General features: G+C 42.5%; 3 protein-coding genes across 3 annotated transcripts; all 3 read right to left on the bottom strand.

The window, feature by feature from the left end:
• Positions 1-382: 382 nt before the first annotated feature.
• K441DRAFT_651673 (uncharacterized protein) lies at positions 383-995 on the bottom strand. The gene has a single exon (XM_067647232.1). The coding sequence runs from the start codon at positions 881-883 to the stop codon at positions 644-646; it is 240 nt and encodes a 79-aa protein (XP_067510154.1). The 5' UTR covers positions 884-995; the 3' UTR covers positions 383-643.
• A 2,788-nt stretch (positions 996-3,783) lies between these two features.
• Positions 3,784-4,541, bottom strand: K441DRAFT_651671 (uncharacterized protein). The gene has a single exon (XM_067647231.1). It carries the CDS (start codon positions 4,504-4,506, stop codon positions 4,051-4,053), a length of 456 nt encoding a protein of 151 aa, XP_067510153.1. The 5' UTR covers positions 4,507-4,541; the 3' UTR covers positions 3,784-4,050.
• Positions 4,542-7,263: 2,722 nt separating this feature from the next.
• On the bottom strand, positions 7,264-12,857 carry K441DRAFT_702480 (FAD/NAD(P)-binding domain-containing protein; the record flags this gene model as incomplete). The annotated part of the gene is made up of 8 exons (XM_067653405.1): positions 7,264-7,382; positions 7,416-7,818; positions 7,999-8,115; positions 8,145-8,392; positions 11,780-11,968; positions 12,142-12,277; positions 12,380-12,507; positions 12,608-12,857. 8 exons carry the CDS (start codon positions 12,855-12,857, stop codon positions 7,264-7,266), a joined length of 1,590 nt encoding a protein of 529 aa, XP_067510152.1.
• Between the last annotated feature and the right edge of the window lie 1,081 nt (positions 12,858-13,938).

The following is a 13,938-nucleotide window of genomic DNA, read 5'->3' as shown; positions in this document are numbered from 1 at the left end:
CGCAGCAGCACGCATCACCCCATATAATTCCACCAATATTAATCCAATTTATATGTATAGGGGCCCATTTTATTGCTCTATTCTAGGGCTATAAAACGGACCTTTATTTATAAAATGTAGAGCTATATTAGTGGGGCTATAGTAGGTGCTTTGCAACGGCTGTAAAACTTAAATTGAGGCTCTGCGCTGACTATTCTAATCCGACACACCTGTTCCTAGAAATAAGTACCCCCTATAACTCTACTAAGACAGCCTTAAATTATATAAATAAGGGCTTATTTTATAGCTGTCGGTATCACCCAAGTGCACTTGTATGGCCTATTAACTGTTGAATTAATTCTTATCTAATAGGTATAGAAAGCAGAGGATCGTAAGGATCGCGGTGCCTAAGTAGGGGGTTAATTAGTCACCATAAGGGTGACTAATCAAAGACACGACCGCGTAACGTCTGCCCATATACTCCTGTCCATATATTCCGACACTGGCAGTTCTTTCTTTATGCTTATGGTGCTATAGAAAGGTAGCAAGGCAGCAAGGCAGCAAGGTATCGGTTTAGCTGGAGGTGGAAGCAACAAAAGTCTATTTAGGTGGTAGTACGGTACCAGCGGCGGTAGTGATAGTGGTCAAGTATAGAGCTTGTCTATCAGTCGGTAGATCGCAGGCGTATAGGCACAATCATTCGGTCGGTAGATCGCAGGCGTATTAGCGCAATCAGTTGGTCAATGTATCGTATGCATATTGGCACGATTATTGTCTGTGTAGGTAGTAGTACGGTACTAGCAACAGGGTCGTTTGGGTGGCAGTATAATGCTAGTAACGGGGTCGTATTCGTAGGCGTATCGGCACGAATTCTTGTGTAACTACGTAACCTTTGTCTATACATTCCAACACTAGCAGTTCTTTCTTTATGCGTAAAACCACTAATATATAGACTCTGTTAACGTGGTATTCGTGGCTTGCAAAGGCCGTAGGAGGGAAGGGGGCACGCTGGCGTTTAGGGGCGTGCTATTAACGTGATTTTCGACGTAGCAGATCTGCAAGGAAGGCGGCAGACGGTGTCGGGGTTGTAGGGGGTGCTGCTGATGCTGCTGGGTTGTGGGATGCTGCTAACGCTGCTGGGTTGTTGGGTATTTGGTGCTGCTGACGCTGCTAGGTTGCTGTAACGCTGGAGTACTGCACGAGGCTGTTGGGTATTGGGTGCTGCTGATGCTGCTAGGTATTGGGTGGTGCTGCTGACGCTGCTAAGTTGCTGTGACGCTGGAGTACTGCGCGAGGCTGTTGGGTTATTGGGTATTGGGTACTGCGCGAAGCTATTGGGTTGCTGTGATGCTGGGGACTGCTCGAGGCTGTTGGGTGTTAATTTATATGCTAAGCACACTAGGTAGTGGTTTGCTGCTGAGTTGCGTAGCTACGCTGGGGTACTGCGTAAAGCAGTTGGGTAGTTGGATGTTGGGTGCTGTTAAAGCTGGTGTGCTGTGTACGGCTAGAGCGCTGCCGTAGTACTGCTGGGGTAGCTGCTGCTGGGGTACTGCCCGAGGGCTGTTGGACGTTGGGTGCTGTCAAAGCTGGGGGTACTGGCACTTAGTGAGGAGGTCGTACTGGGGGTTGATTTGCTGCTGTAGAACGTCTTATGCGTTGCGTATTTGTCGTATATTCTAAGCTACTGGGGTTAGGTGCTGCCTAAGCTGCTAGTGTGGTTTTGCTGCTAGGTACTGGAATGCTGCTTGCGATCGAACGAAGCTGCTGGGGCGGCAGTGAACCTTGTTGCTCTATAGCCAACCGGTGAGGTTAACCATTGATCAATGTCGGTATCACCCAAGTGCACTTGTATGGCCTATTAACTGTTAAATTGATTCTTGTCTAATAGGTGTAGAAAGCAGAGGATCGTAAGGATCGCGGTGCCTAAGTAGGGGGTTGATTAGTCACCATAAGGGTGACTAATCAAAGACACGACCGCGTAACGTCTGCCCATATACTCCTGTCCATATATTCCGACAATAGCCCTATTCTAAGGCTATAAAATAAGCCTCTATTTATGAAATATAGAACTATATTAGTGGGGGTATATTGTTTTAATAGGGGGGTGATGCGTGCTGCTACGACCTGGCGATTTTTACCGATATTTCGAAAACGGCTGTAGGAGAGTCGATGGAAGAGGACGATATGGTAAAGAGTAGGTATGGCAATACCCTAGTATAGAGACGAACCGATGAGGAGGGAAGGGCTGCAAGCCCGAGTAAGGGTCAAAATAACCCTTATATGAGTATAGCAGCTATTATACAAAGACGAATTATACGGGTATTTAGGTGTGCTTAATTATTATTTTACTTGTTCTTGCTTAATGTCTAATGTGGTCCCTATCTGGGTCTATATAGATAAATGCCGTTAAGTTAAGTAGAAAAAACCTCTAAGGGAGACGTGAGTGGTAATACTGTATGTGGTTAAGGGATATCTATCGCGTCGCAAAACCTATATTATAAAGTACTAGAATAAGGTGTAGTATAAGGCGGTATTTAATATAGTAAGGAAGCTTTAGAAGAAGTAGTATATATATCGCGAAGCTAAACCTAAAGTTACTCTTACTAACCGCTCTATATATATACTTAACGTCACTAATAGCGTAAAGAACAAGTATAAAAACTTTATTAAAGTAAAGCCTACCTTAATTTAAGGCATAGCTTTATAGAAGTAGTTTGATCTAACTCGCAGAGCTAATTACCTATAGCTTTCTTAGATAGCTATTAATTTATTATCTATACCGTCTATATTGGTAGAAGCCAAGCGAATCTTTTTAGGTGGCCGTTAAACGATTATATGGGACCGTATATAGCTTAGTAATAGAGATATTAAACGTATGGAGTGCTTAAAGAGTTAGTTAAGAAGTAATATTATAGCTAGCGGTAGACTTATAGCTATAGATATAGTAGATAAGGCTCTTAATCACGGAGTACTAAGAGAGTAGTTAACTATAATACTAGGTTAAAGATCACCAGATTGAAGATATCAATTTCGGTGAGAGATTGGTCGGATTTTAAAGCTCTACATGGCTTAATTTCAACAAGAACACCATGGCAAGGCTCTACATATTATATCTAATATCCTATATTTAATATTCATTCAATATAAGTTACCAATATTAGCGTAGTTAGTTACCTGTCGACCTGAATCGGAGTTCCTTACTACCATCGTACTACTGTCTGACGACCTAGATCGTCTATACAAACTATGTCTTAGTTGTCTCTCAATTTATAACTAAATATCTCATCGAATGTCTCATTACCTATTTTCTATTACCTATTTTGACTCAGTTGTCTAGACCTACCTAATGTATATAAAGAGCTTCTAGAGCCCTCTTTAATAGACAGAGTTCTCATTCTTGATTGTCCGTTCAACATTACCCGACCTAGATGGACAGCCAGATTGGCCTCTTAATTAAAGCCGTCGGATTGGCCTGATTAATAAAGCCCGATTGCAAACGCCTACGGACGGCGGATAGGGTTGTATAGCTTAGTTTTAAGCCTTTTTAGGTATAGTTTAGGGGTAATTTAGGGGGAGATAGTGAATGCATGGACCACGTATGGGACCGAAAACAACGCGAACGCGTCATTCTGCCTCTCTTTCACGCGTATCTAGAGGTGCTAAGAGCTCTATCAGTCGGATCCGGATTAACACGGATAATTTCATGGACTGACTGGATTGGGTAGCTAAAATTTGGGCGATCAATCGGGCGACGGTCAGTCTACGGACTGGCTACTTAATCGACTATGCTGATCAATTTCAATACGCCCTCATTGATATTGAATATAGGTTACCTCACTGCCTATGCAAAGCTGCCTTCAAATTTTCTTGCGCTTACAATCCCCTCATTTCCGCCAGCGCGCCTAAAACTTTTCGTTCAAATTCATAGTCACTCGTATCCAGTAGTAGTCCGGTTCATCCTGGATGTGCCAGCTCCAGCCTCCCCATCAAGTATCCAGATATTCGGAATGCGTTCCACACCAAAATGGAATAATCGTAGTATCGTTGCGGCAAGCGCCACACGCGATCAGCTCAATGTTTCGCTTCTTCAGACGAGCTTATAGATCGCTTGAAGATCTTCCTGGCATTCTCCCACTTTAGGCCGCGTATTCTCTTCTTCTCGCTGCCCGGCTCGCCTTCTTTTCTCTTGCCTTGGTCGTTGTAGAAGCTCTGCTCCGACTTCTTGGATTCGTTGGATTTCTTGGATTCGTTGCTGTCTCTGTCCCCCGTACCTTTACCGGTGAACTGGCCTTTCGCACGCTCCAGCGGTTCTTCAACGGTTGCGGAGCGGCCCCATTGAAGCATCTCAATCCTCTGCTTAGAACTTTCCTCTTCGCGATTGGTCCGCTCACTCAGATATGCCTCAGTTTCAGCGCGTTGCTTCTGTACGTAGAGGCTGGATTGTTCATCTTGCAAATGCCGAGACGGATATGGATCTGGGAGCATCGCAATGAATTCCTCTGCAAGATATGAGAAGGTTTTAGCCATGGGGGTAGGGACTCCCCATTGAACTTCAATCCTGTTATTGGTACCCTTGGTGCCACCAACAGAGTACCAGATACGATCATGCATGGGCACAGAGTTGACTATACGCATAGGGGGGAGACTGCTTTCGGTAGACTTGCTCTCTTCGTGGAGATGCTCGTAGTATATTTGCGTAAATGCTGGGTCAGTGAAGAGACGCTTCAGCGCGGGAGGTGGCTCCGTCTCGGTACGTTTAAGGCAGAAGGGTGGTGGTGGTAGTCTCTCAATATTTGACGCCTTACCGGCGCGCGGGTATTGTATACTAGTGGTTGGTGGTGACATGGGTGACGGGTATATGCTGCTACCTTGAGATTCCCTATGGTAAGGTGTCGCGTAGACCGACTTTGGTGGATTTCCCGCACTGACGGAGCGCGTGCCATAGCCAGAGTCAAATACTTTTGAGTGGGTGAGAGTATGGGGGGGAGAATAGAAGTCAAGCGGATAAGGATCCTTAGCTTTCTTGCATGGTTTGACCGGAGTGGTCGGTATTGCTGGGAACTTCATCCCACTTGCAACTAGTTTCCTCTCGACATAATCAGTTTCCATCTCCTCAATCACTGATTGCACCTCGCCCAACGCATCATTAAACATTGGGTGGAAATCGGAAGCCGCAGCAGCAACCTGAAGTTGAGCGACTTCGTTAGTTGGTGCATCCAAGAGGATGTCATCGCCTAACGGTTTTCCATAGTTGCGCGACATAATATCCCGGACAGTGGACGCAGTTCTTGTCTGCTCGGCCTGTTGCCTAAAGATGGAAGATCTTTTGCAAAGGCAGGGCTCGTCGGGTTCGGTAAAACAGGAGGTTTTACAGATGCAGCCTAGGACACAATCGCAGTTTGTAGATGGAATAACCACGCTGTCGAATATGGTCGATCCTTCCTCGTATATTGGTCTCAGAGGATACAAAAGAGACTTGGTATCCACATCCGTCGGTACTGGCGTAACTGGCCTGCCTTCAATAATGGCCAGTGCGCGTGCGCGGTGCTCCTTGGCTGACATTGAAGCAAATCGTGCAACTTTGGCTTCAGCAGCTTGACGGGCGCGCAATAGATTCTCATTTTCTTTCAGGCGCTGCTCTTCAGCAATAAGCGGGCGATATTTTTCCCACAGCAAAGCATTGATGTGTCCAGGACTCATTTTGGTGACATCCATCAAGCCTGTCAGAGCATCTTCCGGGAGGCTGCGGCCTTTCCCAAGTCTATCAGTCAGACTTCGCCGTAGATGGGCCGTAAACTCGGGCGTATTATTATTCGGATCGAAATTAGGGTTAAGGGTGACACCTTGGCTGTGGCAAACACGATTGCGGCGAACTGCGTTGTCTAAGGCGACTACAAGTCTGGGATCAAGAAGGATCGACCAGGTCACTTCCAAGTACTTGAGCATCTCCCATGCAGTGAATGGAGCATGAGACCGTAAATTTTCACCACGCTCGTGAAGAATCACGTCTGGAGTGATAAAACCACTCTCGAAACGAATAGCGAGGCTTTCGTGCAACTCACAAGTCTTCGCACATGTAGCGTAGAATACGTCTTCATAATCGGCAAGATCACGCTGTCGGGGTGACGACGAGGTGCGGCGGTGAGCACGCTTGGAAGGGTGGCTTGCGTCGGTGGCATCTTTGGGTCGAGTAGGGCCAGGAGAGAACAGGCCTTGTTCAAGTCGATAAATGAAGAATATAAGTTGGTTTCTACCATCCTGTGTCTGAGTTTTATGTTGTGTAAGCTGAAGAATGCACAGAAGGAAGTCAGAAGCACGGCTTCCTCACTTGCTTGGTCCAGATAATTGAATTCTTTTCGTGCTCGTACAACTCTTTTGCTCGCGTGAGGATGATGGTCTTTGCGGTTGCATCTCTCAGTGCCATAGTTCCGCGGCAGGACTCTGGTGACTTTCCGCCGCCGAGTTTCGCAATGCAGATGCCCGCAGGCTTAGCGTCCAGTTCCAATGGCGCCACTCCTTCGCCCGGTCTACTCACTTTTTGTGACATGACGATGAACAATGATGGATTACGATAGAGAAGGTATGCTACAAAGAGCTCAACTGACCAGCCATAGAGGTGTCGCGCTGGAATTGAGGAGTGGAGGTGTGCTGAAAGAGAAAAGTTGAGACGGGGGACGCTTCACGGCAGACGCACAAGAATGAGGAAGGTTGGGGACTCGATTAACCATGAGTGAAATAGTGAAATGGTTCGTGGAGTTTGATGTTGAGACGTGAATCTAATGGCGAAATTTACCCAATGCGGAACTCACTATGCAAAAGAGCGATGAGGAACACACACGACCCCAAGAGGGCTAGACCTCTTGGCGAGCTCCAACTACAGTACGTAAAGAGAAATTCCGTGATACTACTCTATTATTTCATGGAACTTGGGAAGGAATTATCTGTGGGAATCTGCGAGAGGAAGAGCAGTGGAGATATTTGCGCTCTAAGCGAACTGCTAGCTTTCGCTAGGTTGTCTTTCACCCCCCGTTGTATTCTTATTGCAACAACTATTTGTGCACGGCTTATGTTAAGCTGGAATGACGTCAGTTATATTTAATAAATTGCCCACTTAATAGAACGGTAGCCCGATGTCTCCTGTCCTCCATACAGCACAGGCTTATAATCAGTACCATCACATCGTGGCGTTAGGCCGCGAAACAGCTACTCTCCATACGCGTCGGCTTTTTAGGTGAGGGCTATTATTTTCTCAATACTTAATTCTAGTGAAACTGAACGTACCTCTCATTTCCAACCGATTAATTCCCGTGCCTGCCCAACCAAATTCTCCGCAACCTCTTCAATGACTTTTCGATCTATGAACCCAGCTGCCACCAACCAGCCACCAACTAGTAAACTCAATGCTGCGGTTTGGCTTATGCGCCCTAAGGCGGAACCCCGCACGCTGACCTCCTTTCCACTCTTAACGTCCTTATAAACGAATTCCTGCTTCCGGAAGAAGACACTGCGCCACCAGAACAAAAATTGCCAATCTGGATACGTGGTATTGTTCATGCCGGTTTTAGGATCTATGGCCCAGTTTATGCAACTGGGAGACCAGACGAGCCTTTTGGCCTCGCGCCGTGTCCATGCGCCATCGGCGCAGGCAGCTTTGGGCTTGACTTCAACGAAGCTAGGGGAGGGGCTGAAAAAAGGTAAGGACGGGAGGATTGAACGTGAACGATACGCGGGAAGGGTACGCAAAATGGGAGCAATGAGCCGTAGCATGAAGTTGATCTGACACTCCACGGTGTATATGACCGAAAGGTGACCCGTAACGGTGTTTTTGACAGTGAATGACTTTGAGCAGTTAAGTTGTTTTCAGAGTACGTGGATAGACCTACAGGCCCATCATGATGAAGAAATTGGGGAAGCTCGAAACACAGGTTCCGAAATACGCCTGAGCTACGCCTTGGCTTGTGGCATCCCCGCTAACATCAGAAGAATCAGTGAGAAGCGATTTGAGTCAAGAGGGTTTACGACATGGTCGTTTAGACTGATGCCTTTTTCACCTCTGATTTCCATAGGGAATAGCGTTTGTTGTGTCTCAAACCCAATTGCGAGCACAATTGCGTCTGTCTTTGGAATGAGAGCGTCCTAATATTTTTTGGTGCTATCTGTTTTACATACACCTTGGTTTGCCCACCCTCAATGGCAAATCCAGGTAAGTCTCGCTCCATCTCCCAACAGAGCAAAGCACGGTATAAACGCATGGTGAATGGAAGATAGCGCATAACCATCTTGAAGGCAGGCGAGTAATACCGGTTCTGTCTCTCGGCAAGATAATGTGCCTGGCGGTTGAATTGGGTAATCCGCTTAACAGCATTCGGGCCGCCGCTCATTATAGGCACGAATTGTGTTGCAGACAGACTTGCTATTAAACAAACAAATCAAACGAAGGCCTTCAGGTTTGATTGTTTGCCTATATTAGAGCGTTCGTTTGATTAATTAATTGATTAGAAACAACTCAAACAAACAGTCAAACTTGTTTATCTCGTTTGGAAGCTTTATATATAAAATAGTTAACAGTAGAATGCTCTATAAGTATAATAAAGATAGGAAACAGTTGCCCGCAGGCCCTTGCGCAGTATAGTAGTAATATTTTAGGGTTAAGAGAGTTTGTAATAGACTTTTGGTATTACAGAGATAGTTATATAACTTTAGTTTTAACAAAGAACTTCGTCCATTAAGATTCTGCCTAAAAATTAATCGCTACCTAGAATAACAGCAATATTAATTTAGCTATTACGCTAAACCTTAGAACTTATTATTATAGGTATATTAATTGACTTATATAACGGTAGGTTTATAAAATATAGGGGGAAGAAAGAATCTTGTTCTATAGAGAATTAATAAAAAATCTAATTTTATAAAGGACCTGCCTAAAAGTTAGCAATCTAAGTTAAATAGTATAATCTCCGCTTAAATCCAAACTAGTATCTAATTTCCTTATTAAAAAAGGTTATTTTTTTAATAAAGCCGTTGTAATTAAAGCTGCGATTATATTATAAGGCCGCTATTATATCTGGCTTTATTCTTAATTATTAAGGCGCCAGTATATTACCTAACTTACTAAAAATATATTTACAGTTATAGCTTATTACTAGAATTAAAAGGATATTAAGCGCCATCTGGCTAATGTTTAGATATTACTCTATTATTATAATTTAGTAGAGGAACATATTCTAAGCCAGTAGGTACTCCTCTAGTAGTAGGTTAAGCTTCTTCCACTCCTTATACTTATTATTATTATTATTAGCTAAAGAGAAAGAAGAGGGCGTAGTATTAAGACCTATAAAGCTTCTAGTAAAATCATTAATATTAAATTGCTAGCTTTAGCTCTTTTTAACTACCTACTTCCTAATTCGCGGCTTTTTACCTTTATATTAAAGCTAGAGCGTCTAAAAAAAGGCGTCGCCTTTAATAATCCATTTAGGCCTATCCTCCTAGGCGTTTTAGTAGAATTGCTTTAGATTTAAGTATAGAAGAACGGCTATATAGTAAACGGGCATATTATTAAGCTTACTCTACGCCGCGTTAATATTAATATTGTAGTAATCCTTAATCGCCTCTTAATTAGGATAATCCTTTATTATCGCCTTAGCTATTTAAGCCTTAGCTTCTTTAAATATCTTTATAAGCTACTCTATATAAGGAAGTACCTCCTAAATTACGCTATTGCGCCTAGCTCTACCTCTTACTTTAAGCTTAAGAGTTACCTTATAAAGCGGCTAGAGGATTGCGATATACTACTTAATAATATCCTAATTATACGCAGTAAGGCCGCTAACTTTAATATAGAGAGGAAGCTCCGGAATCTTCGCTTTTAATAGCTTCTTCTATTATACTTAAGCTACTTTAATAGCCGCAATCTTCTTATTCCATTTATTAATATTATACGCTATTATTATTAATATAGGTCCTTATAGATTAACAGCCCGTATAAATATTAGTAGGTAGCTATTCTACTAAGTTTTAATAGGTGTAACTACCTCGCGGACTATAAAGTTATCGCGCGGTAGTATATTATTGTCCTTTTGCTAAAATTAATAAAGCTTTTTATATTTTTAAGGTAAATAGATTAAGTAAATAAAATTAATAAGGGTTCTAAGCGGGCCTTACTTTTGCTACTTATTAAGAAAGGCTTCTTTGGCCTATAAGGTTTATCAGCAATTAATAAAAAAAAGGTAATAGCGACGCCTACCTATATTAATATTCTACTTATTATTAAAAAAGTCCTTATCCTTACTAAAAAGGTAGGATTAAGCTACTAGGTTAAAGATATAGGCGACATACTAAATATAATACTCTTTACTATTAAATCCGAGTTTAATTATAAGGTTATTAACAGCCGTGTTATTATTATAAGCGTTATCTATAATAAACCAGCTAATTTAATTAGTAAGGCCAAATTTAAATATAATATTGCTAACAGTATCGGCGTAGTTAAAGCCACTATACTTACTAAGTTGCTCTAGTAAAGCGAGCAGAAAGTCGCGAATTTGGCCTTTAGCATTAATATAGTAAATATAAATACTAGTAAGCGCCTTCTTTTTATCCTTTATTATCTAGCCGTTAAATAATATATAAATAAGCGATAATAATATACCCAGTTCTTCCGTTATTATGCCTTTATTACCTTTATATTTAATAAGGATCTTAGTATAAATTAACTAGTAGTTCTTATATAGATCGCGCTTGGCGTCCTTATTAGCGGCGCTAATTAAGGTATAAAATTTAGGTTACTTAATCTCTTATAGAGGCTAGTTACTAGCCACCAGCTAATTAATTAACGCGTTTTTAAAGGTCTTAGTATTATAAGCCGCGATTAGCTTATTAGCAATAACTTATAAAATATAGTGTTTTTATTAAATTTACTCTAAAACAGTTCCTACGCGCTTTTAACTAAAATAATTAATAGTTTTACCGTCCTAGCCAATTTAGTAGCCCTCTATATCCTTAGTAAGATATATCTTTACTAAGGATATAGCCTTACCAGTCTTATAAAGTATTACTTTAATATTATACTTATAGTAGTACTTATATAGCTAAACGGTCGATTTAGTATTATACTACTACTAAAGTTGCTAGCTATAGTCCTAAATATAGCTTAGAGTACATTTTAGGCTAAAATAAGGCTGTTAGTACTTTAGTACCTTATCCTAATTAAGCCCTATATAATTATTATCGTCCTATACTAAGCTACTTTTAGTAATATTAATATTAGAGGCTTCGGCGGCCTTAGTGTCTATAACTAAGTATATTTCTTCTATAAGATTAGTAAGGTTAGCTTTAGTAAAATAGTAGGATATATTAGAGGCGGTATATTAATAATAGGCGACGTAGTAGTAGTAGGTATTAACTTTTCCATAATTAGGTATATTATATTACGCCTATATATATTATATAATTGCTTAAACCTTATTACTAAATTACCTACTCCCCCTAAAACCTAAAACTCTACTAAATATATATATAAACGACCCAATCTACCCAAACAAACGAGCCTCCCTTTGGATTGATTAATTGCTTATTCCTAGCCCTCTAGATTATTTGTTTATTTGGTATAAATAAACAAACAATAGAAACAGGCAAACGGCTGTTTGTTTATTAGCAAGTCTGGTTGCAGAACATCCATTTCCTAAGTGGAAGTTTAGCTACAATGTCTTGCATTGTAGGGAGAATGATTATACCCAGAACTACAACATCTTCATTCTTCTAATCAAAACTGTATCCTATTTAACAGAGTGAAACAGTAGACCCTGGAAGTTTAATGCTCCTGGTGTTTCGCATTCCTTAGGGACGGAGAGAGCCCCGACTGGGGACACGAGGATTTTGCATCGGCGCGTCTTGCTTTCGTTCGTCTTCTGGTCTTTGATTGCAACTACCCAAGTAGCTGTATTCTCTTCCCAGATGGCCTTTTCTACGGTAGAATGGAATTTGTAACCGACTACCGGTACCATGTCAAAACGTCATTTGTCTCACTAGCGTACCACCTTGTTTCAGTTGCCTAGCCCTTGACTCGCTCACCGACTCGGTCTACTTTCATGTATTTATATCACTTGATTTCCATAGATTTACAATCAAGTTGCTCGTTCAATTCCCACACACTGCAAAGCTTACAGAATTGGATGTGAGGTACGATATTATATTGTTCGGCGATGGAGTGGAAATACTTCTGTATCTCAGGTCGCATCGAGTACTTTCGAGGCCAGTCAGGATTGAAAGCAAATGAGTGGGAGTAGAAGCGTGAAGCAACCTAAAATACCGTTAGCAATTATGGAAGAACATATGGTGACATGGAAGATTGGTACATCACAACCGCATCCCGGGTAGTGTTTACTAACCACGTTCCTCCAACGTCATTCGACTTTTCTATGATCTCAAAGCTATTGACTCCGAATTTCCTTATGAGCTGGATAGCCAGGCCAAGGCCCGACATGCCAGCTCCAATGAGGACTTCTGTATCAAAGGACACAGTTGTAGATTCTGTATAAAGGAATTCTGAAGTGAGGGTTGCAACCTTTGATGTAGGAATAGTAAGGAGCCGTGAGAGTTTAAGTAGAGGTCGGCTCCCCAAAGGGCAAACCTGAAGTAAGTCTAGCATCATTGTTGCACAGATAGCTCTCTGAAATGTGGGATTCTTTAGTTATCTCCCCACAGTTGCAACTGCTTTGTGGGATGAAGCTGTGGGTGAAGATGAAAACCAAACGGAAGGTAAGCCGAGTAACTGGAAGGACGCTAAGGGCATCTAGGCACAAGAGGCGTTCATCAGCATTAATAAGCGCTAGCGCAAATTGCAACCATCTCAGCCCTTCACTTTCGTCCGGGAGCTGCATAGATTCCTAGACAAGCGGAACGGTGCAATTAATGATATCCTTGTAGGCGAGCCATCATTTATTCCAATCCCACTCTAGCACACTCAGTTACTTCAGCCAAATGGCCATGATCGTCAATAGTCAGCCGCATGCGCTTTGATCGCAAGAACATTATATACATCTGCAAAAAGTGCTCGATATATTTATGTACTCTCAATCTTTCTACTCATGCTATCATAAAGCTCTCCGTCCGTATGGAATCTATCTTGGCTAAAAACGGCACTGCGCCTCTGGCTGCTGTGGCTGCTGGCGTTACTACCCATTTGGGTTTCTTCATTCGAAATGAGCATCATCTACACGGTTTGATGTATATAAAGATCTTTCTCCTAGCCTTTTTAACTACTATCATCGCCATCGTTCGTGTGAATAATGAAGCTTTCGGGACTGCTTTTACAAAAACCGGAGCGCTAACAGCCTACTACCTCGGCGGCCTCTATACCAGCCTCCTGGTCTACCGTATCTTCTTTCACCCCTTGAAGAAATTCCCCGGCCCTTTCGGGAATAAGATTGGAAATCTCTGATTTTCGATGCAGCTAGGAAATGCTGACGCTTATATGAAAGTCCTCAATCTTCATAAGAAATATGGCAATTTTGTACGCATCGGATCATCTGATCTATCGACAATCCACCCAAAAGCCACATATGCTATTTACAGACCCGGATCCGAGTGTACTAGAGCTGCTGTCTATAATGGTGACCCCACACCGTCGATGGTATCACTACGAGATCGGGCTTCGCATGACCGACGGCGCCGCGTTTGGAGCCCAGCATTCAGCGACAAAGCTTTGCGTGGTTATGAACAAAGGATCCAGGTTTACGACAGTCAGCTCATCACCAGGGTTGCTCAATCTTCCGGAAAACCTATCAATGTCTCCAAATTGTTCAACTACTACAGTTTCGATATCATGGGGGACCTCGCTTTCGGCAAGCCGTTCAACATGCTTCAGAATGAAAAGGAACACTGGGCCGTAAAACTCTTAAACGATGGCATGGAGACAATGGCGTTCCTGCTTCCTGTATGGCTATTCGGGGATGCTATCGC

The sequence above is a fragment of the Cenococcum geophilum genome (genome assembly GCF_001692895.1).
Source record: "Cenococcum geophilum 1.58 unplaced genomic scaffold K441scaffold_2, whole genome shotgun sequence".
Classification (NCBI taxonomy): Eukaryota; Fungi; Ascomycota; class Dothideomycetes; order Gloniales; family Gloniaceae; genus Cenococcum; species Cenococcum geophilum.
Note: the sequence above shows the minus strand (reverse complement) of the source record. Positions and strands in the feature narration are given on the sequence as shown.